The sequence below is a fragment of the Microtus pennsylvanicus genome, chromosome 11, assembly GCF_037038515.1.
Source record: "Microtus pennsylvanicus isolate mMicPen1 chromosome 11, mMicPen1.hap1, whole genome shotgun sequence".
Taxonomy (NCBI): domain Eukaryota; kingdom Metazoa; phylum Chordata; class Mammalia; order Rodentia; family Cricetidae; genus Microtus; species Microtus pennsylvanicus.
Window position 1 is genome coordinate 1349634 of NC_134589.1, and position 12418 is coordinate 1362051.

The 12418-nt window shown below is 53.3% G+C and overlaps 2 protein-coding genes across 7 annotated transcripts; both read left to right on the plus strand.

Annotated features, from left to right (window-relative positions):
• The first annotated feature begins 423 nt into the window (after window positions 1-423).
• Myadml2 (myeloid associated differentiation marker like 2) lies at window positions 424-3909 on the plus strand. Of its 4 annotated transcripts, none has more exons than XM_075989799.1 (2): window positions 424-834; window positions 2370-3909. In XM_075989799.1, the coding sequence occupies exons 1-2, from the start codon at window positions 568-570 to the stop codon at window positions 3324-3326; spliced, it is 1224 nt and encodes a 407-aa protein (XP_075845914.1). In that variant the 5' UTR covers window positions 424-567; the 3' UTR covers window positions 3327-3909. The 4 variants fall into 4 exon arrangements, 2 of the variants coding, with proteins under 2 accessions (XP_075845914.1, XP_075845915.1); XR_012912219.1 differs by having other exon boundaries at window positions 459-2588; window positions 3016-3900; XM_075989800.1 differs by having other exon boundaries at window positions 474-1769; window positions 2370-3903.
• Window positions 3910-6096: 2187 nt separating this feature from the next.
• Window positions 6097-10967, plus strand: Pycr1 (pyrroline-5-carboxylate reductase 1). Of its 3 annotated transcripts, none has more exons than XM_075989805.1 (8): window positions 6097-6151; window positions 6759-6886; window positions 7089-7159; window positions 7803-7982; window positions 8204-8425; window positions 8565-8657; window positions 8824-8987; window positions 9842-10958. In XM_075989805.1, the coding sequence occupies exons 2-8, from the start codon at window positions 6820-6822 to the stop codon at window positions 10002-10004; spliced, it is 960 nt and encodes a 319-aa protein (XP_075845920.1). In that variant the 5' UTR covers window positions 6097-6151; window positions 6759-6819; the 3' UTR covers window positions 10005-10958. The 3 variants fall into 3 exon arrangements, with proteins under 3 accessions (XP_075845920.1, XP_075845918.1, XP_075845917.1); XM_075989803.1 differs by lacking the exon at window positions 6097-6151 and adding an exon at window positions 6293-6356; XM_075989802.1 differs by lacking the exon at window positions 6097-6151 and adding an exon at window positions 6315-6477 and having other exon boundaries at window positions 9842-10967.
• Window positions 10968-12418: the final 1451 nt, after the last annotated feature.

Sequence of the window (12418 nt, forward strand, 5' to 3'; positions counted from 1 at the left end):
TAAAGATAAGTAAGTCTGATTTTTTTAATTAAATAAAAAGTTCAGGGTTATCCTCAACTACTTAGTGAATTTGAGGTTAGCCTGGGCTGCAGGAGATCCTGTCCCCAAAATAAATAAATAAATAAATGAATAAACAAACAAATGTAAAGCAAACAAAGGCAGAGTTGTTAAAGTATTTCTTCTTTGGAGCCCCCCGCCCCCGTACTCTCAAAAGTTCTTTCTCATTTTTTTCTTAAAAACCTCTCTGGAAAAAAAAAAAAAAAAAGGAGAATCGAGGCAGGCCAGGTGACACCAGCCTATAATACAACAGTAAAAGAACAGTAAAACAATGCCTCCTACGTTTTCTAGAGCCTCCCGCTGTTTCTCCACCCAGAGGTTGCTTGATACCCTAGCTGTGAACCCCCGGAGGAAAAGCACCCCCACCCGGTTCTCGCCCAGCCCCTCCCCCACACTGTACTGACCGGGACGGACAGATGCAGGTGCTTCGGGAGGCAGGAGGTGGGTGTCTAGCATCCGTAGCCTAACTAATAGTCCTAACAGGGAATCTTTGTGGGATGCCGGGGTCAGATGTCCCTCCAGAATGGGAACCAGGATGCAGGCTGCTATTCCGGGGCTCTGATCAAACCGTTTATTTATAGCGCTGGGGGAGGGCTCCCAACACAGACAGCAGAGCGGCTGATCTGCTGCAATGTCACTGTTAACACTGCCGCTGCAGACAGCCAGCACTTGCCATTGCCGTCGCCGCAGAGGACAGAGGTCTCTCAGCTGCAGACCCCAGGGGCCGCTGGGCCCCGTGTCAGAGCCTCATGGGCAGCACCATGGAGCCCCCGGGGGGTGCGTACCTGCACTTGGGCGCTGTGACCTCCCCGGTAGGTACAGCCCGAGTGCTGCAGCTGGCCTTCGGCTGTACAACCTTCAGTTTGGTTGCTCACCGAGGTGGTTTTGGGGGTGTCCAGGGCACTTTCTGCATGGCTGCTTGGGGCTTCTGTTTTGCCGTCTCCGTCCTGGTAGTAGCCTGTGAGTTCACGAAGCTCCACAGCTGCCTGCGCCTTTCCTGGGGCAACTTCACAGCAGCCTTTGCCATGTTGGCGACTCTGCTGTGCGCCACGGCTGCGGTCATCTACCCTCTGTACTTCACCCGACTGGAGTGCCCACAGGAGCCTGCCGGATGCATGGCCAGAAACTTCCGCCTGGCAGCCAGCGTCTTCGCAGGACTCCTCTTCCTGGCCTATGCTGCTGAAGTGGCCCTGACGCGGGCACGGCCAGGTCAGGTAGCCAGCTACATGGCTACCGTGTCCGGACTCCTTAAGATCGTCCAGGCCTTTGTAGCGTGTATCATCTTTGGGGCACTTGTTCATGACAGTCGCTATGAGCGCTACGTGGCCACACAGTGGTGCGTGGCTGTCTACAGCCTGTGCTTCATGGCCACCGTGGCTGTGGTGGCCCTGAGTGTGATGGGACACACAAGGGGCCTAGGATGCCCATTTGACCGCCTCGTGGTCGTGTACACCTTCCTGGCAGTGCTCCTGTACCTCAGTGCCGCCGTCATCTGGCCCGTCTTCTGTTTTGACCCCAAGTACGGAGAGCCAGGACGGCCCCCCGACTGCCTCCGAGGCAGCTGCCCCTGGGACAGCCAGCTAGTGGTAGCTATTTTCACCTACGTCAACCTGCTCCTTTATATCGTCGACCTCGCCTACTCCCAGAGGATCCGTTTTGTGCCTGCCTTGTAGCCTGACCCATCCATCGGGATCCTCTCTCAGGCTATCAAGGTGAACTAAGACATGGGAGACAAGAGGGAGGTTGGGGGCTCAGGAAAGTCTTGCCCTTGGACATCTGGCAGCGCTAAGAGAGGCAAAGAGGAAGGACAGAGGAGCAGGGAGCCTTGAGCAGGGACGAGGGATAGCTAATGGGCTCTCGTTCTTCCTCTCTCTGTCTCCATCTCTTGTCTATTTCTCAGGTTCCTGACTGTCCTTGGGTCTAGTGATAGTCGTGGTACCGTATGGGAACTTTTGGAGCAGAGGCGATTGTATTTCGTTTTACAGATGGGTACCGTGAAGCTGGAAGAACTTCAGAGGTGGGCAGGTATCAGTGTCTTGAGATAGTGCATCGCTGGGGTACTACCAGTTAGAACTCGGGCAGTTTCCTGAGGTCGAAATGGGTAAAAACCAAGCCAAGGACAGCAGCGTCCGGCCATTGGAAGGAACGCTGGAGCTGGAACCTTCTGTTTGTCTGAAGGGGAAGTTTCTAGAACCCCAGGAGTCTCCTTCAGGATGGTTGTGATCATTTGTAGAGAAACCTGGCAGCAAGGATGGACCTCACCTGTGTCCAGGAGTATCCCAGGGGGCTCAGCCTTTTTTTTTTTTTAACAGAGAAAAGACTGTGCTGTGGTTCTCAGGTGGCCTTATGTCAAAGGTCAACACCAGAATCACTGTGAAAAGAAGATGGGGCTTTTTCCCATACACCCAACGCAGACTGTGGCCCAGAAGCCTCTGCAGAGCCTACCATGGCAGGCTGGCTTGGTTGGCAGCATTGACTCACAGAGAAGAACCATCTTGGTGCAGCCACTGGGTCATGGAGCCTGGTCACAGGCTCTGCACTCAAGCATCACTGGGTCATGGAGCCTGGTCAAGGCCCTCCACTCAAGCATCACTGGGTCATGGAGCCTGGTCACAGGCCCTGCACTCAAGCATCACTGGGTCATGGAGCCTGGTCACAGGCCCTCCACTCAAGCATCACTGGGTCATGGAGCCTGGTCACAGGCCCTCCACTCAAGCATCACTGGGTCGTGGAGCCTGGTCACAGGCCCTGCACTCAAGCATCACTGGGTCATGGAGCCTGGTCAAGGCCCTGCACTCAAGCATCACTGGGTCGTGGAGCCTGGTCACAGGCCCTCCACTCAAGCATCACTGGGTCATGGAGCCTGGTCACAGGCCCTCCACTCAAGCATCACTGGGTCATGGAGCCTGGTCACAGGCCCTGCACTCAAGCATCACTGGGTCATGGAGCCTGGTCAAGGCCCTGCACTCAAGCATCACTGGGTCGTGGAGCCTGGTCACAGGCCCTCCACTCAAGCATCACTGGGTCGTGGAGCCTGGTCAAGGCCCTGCACTCAAGCATCACTGGGTCATGGAGCCTGGTCAAGGCCCTGCACTCAAGCATCACTGGGTCATGGAGCCTGGTCACAGGCCCTGCACTCAAGCATCACTGGGTCATGGAGCCTGGTCACAGGCCCTGCACTCAAGCATCACTGGGTCATGGAGCCTGGTCAAGGCCCTGCACTCAAGCATCACTGGGTCATGGAGCCTGGTCACAGGCTCTCCACTTAAGCATCACTGGGTCATGGAGCCTGGTCAAGGCCCTGCACTCAAGCATCACTGGGTCATGGAGCCTGGTCAAGGCCCTGCACTCAAGCATCACTGGGTCATGGAGCCTGGTCACAGGCCCTGCACTCAAGCATCACTGGGTCATGGAGCCTGGTCAAGGCCCTGCACTCAAGCATCACTGGGTCATGGAGCCTGGTCACAGGCTCTCCACTTAAGCATCACTGGGTCATGGAGCCTGGTCAAGGCCCTGCACTCAAGCATCACTGGGTCATGGAGCCTGGTCAAGGCCCTGCACTCAAGCATCACTGGGTCATGGAGCCTGGTCACAGGCCCTGCACTCAAGCATCACTGGGTCATGGAGCCTGGTCACAGGCCCTGCACTCAAGCATCTTGTTAGCCGGTTGCTCCTGAACGCCAGAACGTGCTGGCATCCTCCACTCTCGACTCAGCTTCTCCTGTGGAAGAGCCCGGACTGGATTAACCATGGGAAGCCCTTCAGTTCGTTAACTGACTGTCCCCCCCGGTCCTCCAACAGGGAATAAAAGGTGAATGTTTAGACCTTGCCTTCTACCTTTGCTGAGTATCCACACAAGCCCACTCGAGTCTTAAGGGCTATGGTAGATCACACTACTTAAGCAACCTCCTTGTTGCATGCTCTGAGAAAAGGTCTAAACCAGGTCATTGAGAGGGAGGGGGTGTCCTTGGGGGTTTCCTGGATCCTGAGATAAAGGCAAGGTGTGGCCTTATCTGGGCCTTCTGAAAAGGGGGCCGTTCAGGGTGACTCAGAAGACCAAACGCAAAGAAGGAAGGTCAATGTTGGCTCATTCTCTTCATTCCTAGAGGCACCCAGAGCCCCATACTGAGGTCTTCAGGGACCAGATCAGAAGGGTAAAGGGACTGCTGTACTCTCTGGACGGTGGATCCAAGAGCAGTTAGACTCGGGCCTATGAGTCAGGCCTTGTGTGGTACTGTGTGGTCCTTTCTGGAGAAGGAATATTTGGGTCAGCCAAAAACTGAGTTGGGACCAATGTCTTTTACTTGGATGGGCAAGCTTAGGTAGCTTCTGGGCCTGCAGGGGCCCTGAACGATGAAAGCATCGAACAACAGAAGGTCACATCATCAGGGAACAAACCGATAAAGGAACACGACAGCCACGCACCTCCTGTCTAGAGGGAGACCCTCCTGCTTCTTCCTCTTTTCATTTTTATTTATTATATTATACATGTATGATGGGGGCGTGGAGGTGAGAAGAAAACTTTGTGGACTTAGTTCTTCTACCCTATGTGTTCGGGAGAACCAGCTCAGGTGGTCCAGTTGTTAGGCTTTCGAAGCAACTTAACAATGGCCTTTCTTGTTTTCCTTTTTCCCTCGAGATAGGGTTTCACAATGTAGTCCAGGCTGGCCTGCCACTGGACATCCTCCTGCCTCTGCTTCCCTAGTGCTGGGATTACAGGTATGTGATACCTCACCAAGTTTCACTGGTTTTTCTTGGGGGGGGGTCCCCTTTCATTTTTTCACTAGCTAAAATTCTGAAACATGGTATCTGTCTCTAAATCCTCAGTGTTCTTGCTGTTCGGTAGCCTTCTGTTCTCAGCATCACATCCAACCTAAATTTCAGAGTTCCGGGGGGAAGGCAGAGGAGAAGAGGACTAAGAGGAAAATGGGAGAGACCCGTCTTGCTCACGCCTTTAATCCCAGCACTCAGGAGGCAGAGGCAGGCGGATCTCTGAGTTTGAGGCCAGCCTGGTCTACAGAGCGAGTTCTCTAGATTACAGAAGTGTCTTTCTTTGGAGGAAAGCATCCGTTTAAATTTTTTTAGTTTACTTTATGTGTATAACTATTTTTGCACATATACATGTACATACTTGCATACCTGGTGACTGAGGAGTTCAAAGGAAACGTCAGATGCCCTAGAAAAGGAAATCTGGATAGTGTTAGTTGCCTTATGGATGCTGGGAACACAATCCAGGTCCTCTGCAAGGGCCTGCAAGGGCAACAAATGTTCTTTTTATGTTTGTTTGTTTGTTTTTGTTGTCATTGTTGTTGTTGTTGTTTTTCAAGACAGGGTTTCTCTGTAGCTTTGGAGCCTATTCTGGAACTTGCTCTGTAGACCAGGCTGGCCTCGAACTCACAGAGATCTGCCTGCCTCTGCTCCCCGAGTGCCAGGATTAAAGGCCTGCGCCACCACCGGGCGCAACAAATGTGCTGAGCCATCTCTCCAACCCTGGAAAGTCTGAAACACGGAGCTGAGTTTGGAAAACCGAACTTCTAGGCTTTGTGCATAGGTTTGAGCTGTCAATTCGGCATAGTTGTTCCAGCCTTTTCTTAAGAGGGTGAGTGCCGAACCGGCCATCCAGACCTTACCACGGGGTAGTCTTCTAGTTTGGTGGGTGGTCATTATGAACAACAAGAAGGGATGAAAATCCAAACTTTGCAGGCTAGAGACTCCCTAATGATTTTGAAATTACTTTCTAAAGCAGTTTGTCTTCGTCTAAGGCAACAAACACAACAGGAAAAAAAAAAAAGCAATGTCTAATGGGGGTGGAGGTGATGGGCGCCATACTTTGGTATGATGGGTCATGCGTACTTTGATAGAGTTTAAGGAACCCCAGACTGCTATGCAGCTTTGAGACCAGCAGATGGACCCTGAGCACCTCTGGGGGTTGTGGATGCCCAGAGCACAATATCCCTAAAACCCGTGGCTGGGCAGCTGGGGCACTGTAGGAAGGAGGAGGTTCGGGAAGTAATGGGTCTGTGGCTGCAGCGGACGCCCAGCTTTCAAATGAACACTTGCAATGAAATAGAGGAGGGGATCCGTGACTTTTGAGGTACTGATCGGTATTCGCAACTACAACCCACTTCACGGCGTGTGGATGATGCAATGCACGAGGCTCCAGTTGCAGCTCTGGATTGGCTAGCTCCCGGAGGCCGCACCGCGCATTGGCTAAAATGGAGGGAGGGCGGGGCTGGTGGGCGTGGGTGCCGCGTGGCAGATACAGAGGACTCGGTACTCGCTGGTGTAGCTTAGCTCAGGTAGCTACGCTGAGGGTAGTGGGATTCCGGGCTCCGGCGATGGGACTTCTGTAATGAATGCTTCGGGGATAGGGCTTCTGGGACCCAAGCTGGAAGCGGACTCGGGACTTGGATGTTGAGGGTACTCTTGATTACGGGGCCCTTCCCTACAATCTGTCGCTTCGTTTGCAGGTCCCTGAGCCCTTTTCAGAGGGGTCAGAACCTTCAGTGCAGGCCAGGACTCCTGTCTCTGGTCAGCAAGTGGTTGTATTACGGGGTGTGGGGGAATTGAAACAACTCTTAGCTCGGGCAGCAGAGGAGTAACAAAAAATTAGGTAGGGGGATATGGGGGTGGGGGAGCACCTGGCTGCCGGGAGCGGCCAGACCTGGTTCTGCCCACCCAACTTCTTGCATTCCATCCAGTTTGCAGCTGCCCAGCAGGGTCGGAGTAGCTGTGAAGGTTGTGGGTGCTGAACCTCCGGACATGAGCGTGGGTTTCATCGGGGCAGGGCAACTGGCTTTTGCCCTAGCCAAGGGCTTCACAGCAGCAGGTAGATTCCTCTGGGGCCAGGGAGGGTGCTAACGTGGAGTGTCTGGGTTAGTGGCCTCAGTCTTTTGGGAACTGGCAGGCGCCATATGTTTGGGGTTGCTGTCCTAATGGGGGTGAGGAGTGTTTCTCTGCTGTCTCCTTTCTAAGGATGCAGGGCAGAGAGGCTAGAACCAGCCTTGAGGGAGGAATTTTGTCCCTTTCAGGTGTTCTGGCTGCTCACAAGATAATGGCCAGCTCCCCGGATATGGACCAATCCACGGTCTCTGCCCTCCGGGTAGGTGCCAGGTGGACGCAGATAGGAAGTCTGACTCTCTTACGGTTAGGGTCTAGTTACGGTTAGGGTCTAGGGTTAAGGGTGAGGGCCAGAGTGGGGAGCAGCTGTAGCCCCCCCCCCCACTCCAGTGGGAGAGGCAAACCTGCCATAAGGAATCTCCAGATGCTGCCTCCCTGTCCTGTCGTGAATGCAGCTGGTAGAAGAGGGTGTTGGTCTAGAATGGGATTGCCTAGGTAGGGGTTAAAGGAGCCCTGCAGATGGCCGGGCAGCCCTGAGACCAGATAATGGACCAGGGGTGGTGGTGAGTACAGCTTCTGTTTGCTATGGCTCAGTCAGGGGGTCAGGCTCGTGGCTTGAGATCCCCATCCACCTCTGGAAGGTAGGCAGCTGCAGAGACCGCAGCCATTATAGCCTCACGTAGGATGGGCTGAGCTGCGGTTTAGAAGGCTTTTTGGCTTCAAAGGGGAACATTCCAGAGCCTAGTGCCTTTTCCATGTCTGGGTAAGGACAGCTGAGTGGGTTTTGACCCCCAACCCAGCTGGCACCATAGCCCAGCAGCCTTTGGGCTTCTCTCGGCTCAGGGCTCTCGGCTTTGTGGGTAGACAGCCCATGAGGCAAGCTGAGTCCCCTTGCATTCCTGCAGAGGATAGGGGTGAACCTGACATCCCACAACAAAGAGACAGTGCACCACAGCGATGTGCTCTTCCTGGCGGTGAAGCCACACATCATCCCCTTCATCCTGGATGAGATCGGTGCTAACATCGAGGATAGGCACATTGTGGTGTCCTGTGCGGCAGGTGTCACCATCAGCTCCATTGAAAAGGTGGGTGCCATCGACCGGCTCCATCGGGCTTTGGGGAGGGTGTGGTCGGGAGCTCTGCTCTGCGGGTCTGGCTTCTTTACCTGCTCACAGGGCATAGCAGCCCAGGCCACAGCAAGACCTCGGGAAATGTTCAGCTGAGGAAGCAGGTCCACACTCGCTTCCATGCCTGGGGTGAGCGCAGATAGCCAAGGCCAGAGTCAGAGAGCCGGTTTCTCTTCCAGAAGCTGACAGCGTTCCAGCCAGCTCCCAAAGTCATTCGCTGTATGACCAACACCCCAGTGGTGGTGAGGGAGGGGGTCACTGTGTATGCCACAGGCACTCACGCTCAGGTGGAGGATGGCAGGCTCGTGGAGCAGCTCATGAGCAGTGTGGGCTTCTGTACCGAGGTGGAGGAAGATCTCATCGATGCTGTCACTGGGCTCAGTGGCAGTGGCCCTGCCTATGTGAGAACTGGACGGATGGGGGGGGTGGTCGGGGCTGTGGGCGGTTTCCAGGGCCTCTGTGCACCTCTGTGTCTGCTGAGCCCTGTTCTGGGTCCCAGAGAAGAGGAAGGGCAGTGGCTGAGAATGCATCTCCCCACAGGCTTTCACGGCCCTGGATGCTCTTGCTGACGGTGGTGTGAAAATGGGGCTTCCAAGGCGCCTGGCTGTCCGCCTGGGGGCCCAGGCCCTCCTGGTCAGTGTTTTGAAATACTTGTGGGAGGTGTTTCTTACTAAATCCAAAATTGCTGTCCTGGGGACATATGAGTGAGGAGTTAGCAGTGCTTTGGTGGCTGAGGGCTGTACTCTGTAGAAGCAGGTAATCAGGGGCCCGACTGCCATACGCCCCTTTCTTGTCACAGGGGGCAGCTAAGATGCTTTTGGACTCAGAACAGCATCCAGGCCAGCTCAAGGACAATGTCTGCTCTCCCGGTGGGGCCACCATCCATGCTTTGCACGTCCTGGAGAGTGGGGGCTTCCGCTCCCTGCTTATCAATGCGGTGGAGGCCTCCTGCATCCGCACGCGGTAGGTCCTGCTATCGCCCACTCCCCAGCCACCTGCTCCACACACCAGAATCCTGGCTTCAGGGGTTTTAGTGGAGTTAATCACTTAGCCGATACCACTGAGCCCTGGCCTGGCCATGAGCAGGATTTTGGACATTTCAAGGTTCCTTGGGTCACAAAAAGCAACGCCTCTAGCTCCCTTCCATTGCTCTGTGAGAAAGGGTCTGTAGACCTCTGGTCCTGCAATACAACCTCCGTTCAGTTTCACTATCATAGCGAAGGGGCTGGGCTAGAAGGGTGACTGGGAAGGTTAGGTGGCCTGGCCCAGCACCTTCTTCATGGCTTTCCCAGGCTAAGTGAGTTAGCTAAGCCAGCAGCGTGTTGGCAGAAGGAGCCTGGTGAGAGCTGAATGAAACACGCCTGGGTTTTCTCAGTTGGCGTAAGGTAGAACCGAGGCTGGGAACCACTGTCCTGTTCATGTCTACAGGGCAAGCCAGCAGTGCCTTCCTGGCCAGTGTCCACCTTCCAGCACAAATGCCTAGAAAAGTCTGAGTTGCTACAGCAAGGCTTAGACGTGGGACCTAGCCACCTAGCACGGCCCATAGAGGAAACAGGAGAAACAAGATCCTGCCCCAAGATGGGCAATGAAAGTTTAGGGCTAAGAGTTCTGAGTGATCTTGATGGCTTGATGTTGTAGCCAGGGTGACCCTGAGTCACTGAATGGTGTGAGACATGGCTGTGCAGCTGTATAACAGATAGGGGGGTTGCAGGTGTAAAAGGCCCAGGAATGGGGTCCCACTGGGCACTGCCCACTGAAGATGCTGCTTCACCGTCCTTTCTGAGAAAGGCAGACCCAGTGTCCCCTTGCTTTTCTAGGGAGCTGCAGACCATGGCTGACCAGGAAACTGTCTCCCCTGCTGCTATCAAAAAGACTGTACTGGACAAGGTGAAGCTGGAGTCCTCTGCTGGGGCCTCTCTGTCTTCTTCTGGCCATGTTAAGCCACTGCCCTTCAGCCAGGCCCCAGCAGGCAAGGAATGATTCACCTGCCCATACTCCTCCCTACTCTACTTTCTTTGTTTCTTTTCTTTTCTTTGTTTTTTGAAACAGGGTTTCTCTCTGTAGCCCTGGCTTAGAACTCTCTCTGTAGACCAGGCTGGGCTAGGATTCACAGGTTTTTTGTTTGTTTGTCTGTTTGTTGCTGTTATTTAAGCAGGGTTTTTGCTACATAGTTCACGTTAGCTTTGGATTCTCCATCCTCCACTCTAGTTTCCCAAGTTCTGGGATTATGGGTGAATGTCAACATGCCAGGCTCCTTTTTCTTTTAAGATAGTGGCTTGATGCGTTGCCTAGACAAGACTCAGACTTCTGGGCTCGGATCAATGCTGCCGCGTCAGCCTGGGCTCAGAGCACGCTCCCGTGTCAACCTGGGCTCAGAGCACGCTCCTGCGGCAGCCTGGGCTCGGACACGTTCCCGCGTCAGCCTGGGTTCGGAGCACGCTCCCGTGTCAGCCGCCTCCAGGCAGATCACTGGGCTGACCCACGTCTTCAGTTTCTGCTCTGGGGCTCTCTAGCTCAAAACCACACAGAATATCCCCAGAGCAGGTGCTTGCTCACAGCCAGGTCAGCCCAAGGGTCCGCCAGGAAGTGGAACATCACTGGGGACCTCCCCCTCTTCAGTTTCCTCTGGAGCTTAGTTAGGTCTGTGGGGTCTTCACGCTCCCTTGCCCAAGGTCGGCTGGGTTAGCGTGGACCCCTTCCTGTGACCCACTTACATGTGGTTGTCTGTCCTTTCTGGGAAGACTGCCTAGTCCCAGACATCCTGTACCTCCTTCTGGGGACTTCACCCCCTACCAAGGATCCCAATAGGCAAAGGGAAAGGGACTTCTCAGGTAGCTCATGAGGCTTTCGCTCGTTCCCGAACTAACTCACCAAATACTGTTACTTCTCTTCCTATGCTTTCAGTTTAATAATAATAATAATAAAAAAATTCCCAAACACTCCCATTTACCTGTTTGTCACCTGTGGAGCAAGGCTTGCCTGGACAGCGAGGTGTAATGCCAAGGGAGGAGCCAGTAACACAGGTCCCATAAAGCTGACTACGGCCAGACTCCCATAGGGCAGAGGGCTACAGAGCTTCAATGCCTCTGTCATGACAAATCTGCCTGAAGGCTGGCACCACAGCGGGGCTTGGCACACTGACTTGGTGAGGGGCATCAACCTCTTCAGTCCCTACTCCTTAGCTTTCCAGGGAGAGATGTCTTTGCTGGTGGATCCAGGCTGTGCAAGGCCAAGTTCCTGGCGAGGAGGAAACCTTTGAAGGAAGTATCATAATTCTCCAGATGGACAGAATCAAGGTGGCATGCACACATATGTACAGAAGTGGTAAGGAGCCTCTGCCTCCTGAGTGCTGGGATGAGAAACACTCACTGAAGCACGTGAGGCAGAGGCAGGAGGATCTCTGAGTTCGAGGCCAGCCTGGTCTACAGAGCGAGTTCCAGGACAGCCAGGGCTACACAGAGAAACCCTGTCTTGAAAATAAAATAACAACAACAGAAATCTGTTGTTGCTACAACTCCAAAAGCTGGTATATAAGGGCTGTGTGTGGCCTTGACTATGCTACAGGGAGGGGAGTCAGTCTAAATATTTTCAGACAAGATCAATGTTTGATCAGGCGGTGGTGGCGCATGCCTTTAATCCCAGCACTGGGGAGGCAGAGGCAGGTGGATCTCTGTGAGTTCGAGGCCAGCCTGGTCTACAAGAGCTAGTTCCAGGACAAGAACCAAAAAAAAAAAACTACGGAGAAACCCTGTCTTGAAAAAAAATTAACATCTGAATTAGGGAACAAACAAGTAAACAAAAGCACATCAAAATTAGTAGACTTGTTTAGACTTTTGGCTGAGTGGTGGTGGTACACACCTTTAACAGAGACAGACCAGTCTCTGAGTTCGAGGACAGCTAGGTCTATAGATTGAGTTCCAGGACCGATAGGGCTACAACAGAGAAACCCTGTCTTGAAAAACCCAAAATAAATAAAATAATAAAATAAATTAGTAGACTTTGATGAAAAGAACGCATTTTAGGGCTAGAGAAATGACTCAGCAGGTAAGAGGACCCCTGGGTCACCTCCTGGAGTGTCCTCGCTACAAGTCCCAAAGAATCACACAGAGGTCTACATCAATTATAAACTGGTTGGCCCAGTATCTCAGGCTTTTCTTATTAACTAATTCTTATAACTTATATTAGCCCATAATTCTTGTCTACGTTGACCACATGGCTTGGTACATTTTTCGGCAAGGCAGTCACATCTTGCTTCCTCTGTGGCTGGGTCACTACTGGAGACTGGATCTTCCCTCTTCCCAGAATTCTTGTTGCCACGCCCCACCTCTACTTCCTGCCTGCCTACTGGACAATCACCATTTTATTAATAATAATACGAGTGACAAAATAAAAGA

Excerpts from the sequence above, each read along its gene's own strand:
- Myadml2 (XM_075989799.1), top strand. The coding sequence starts at position 568 with ATGTCCCTCCAGAATGGGAACCAGGATGCAGGCTGCTATTCCGGGGCT. Across the intron at positions 835-2,369 it reads CACCATGGAGCCCCCGGGGG|AGAAAAGACTGTGCTGTGGT; the intron begins GTGCGTACCTGC and ends TTTTTTTAACAG.
- Pycr1 (XM_075989805.1), top strand. The coding sequence starts at position 6,820 with ATGAGCGTGGGTTTCATCGGGGCAGGGCAACTGGCTTTTGCCCTAGCC. Across the intron at positions 7,983-8,203 it reads CCATCAGCTCCATTGAAAAG|AAGCTGACAGCGTTCCAGCC; the intron begins GTGGGTGCCATC and ends TTTCTCTTCCAG. Across the intron at positions 8,426-8,564 it reads GTGGCAGTGGCCCTGCCTAT|GCTTTCACGGCCCTGGATGC; the intron begins GTGAGAACTGGA and ends ATCTCCCCACAG.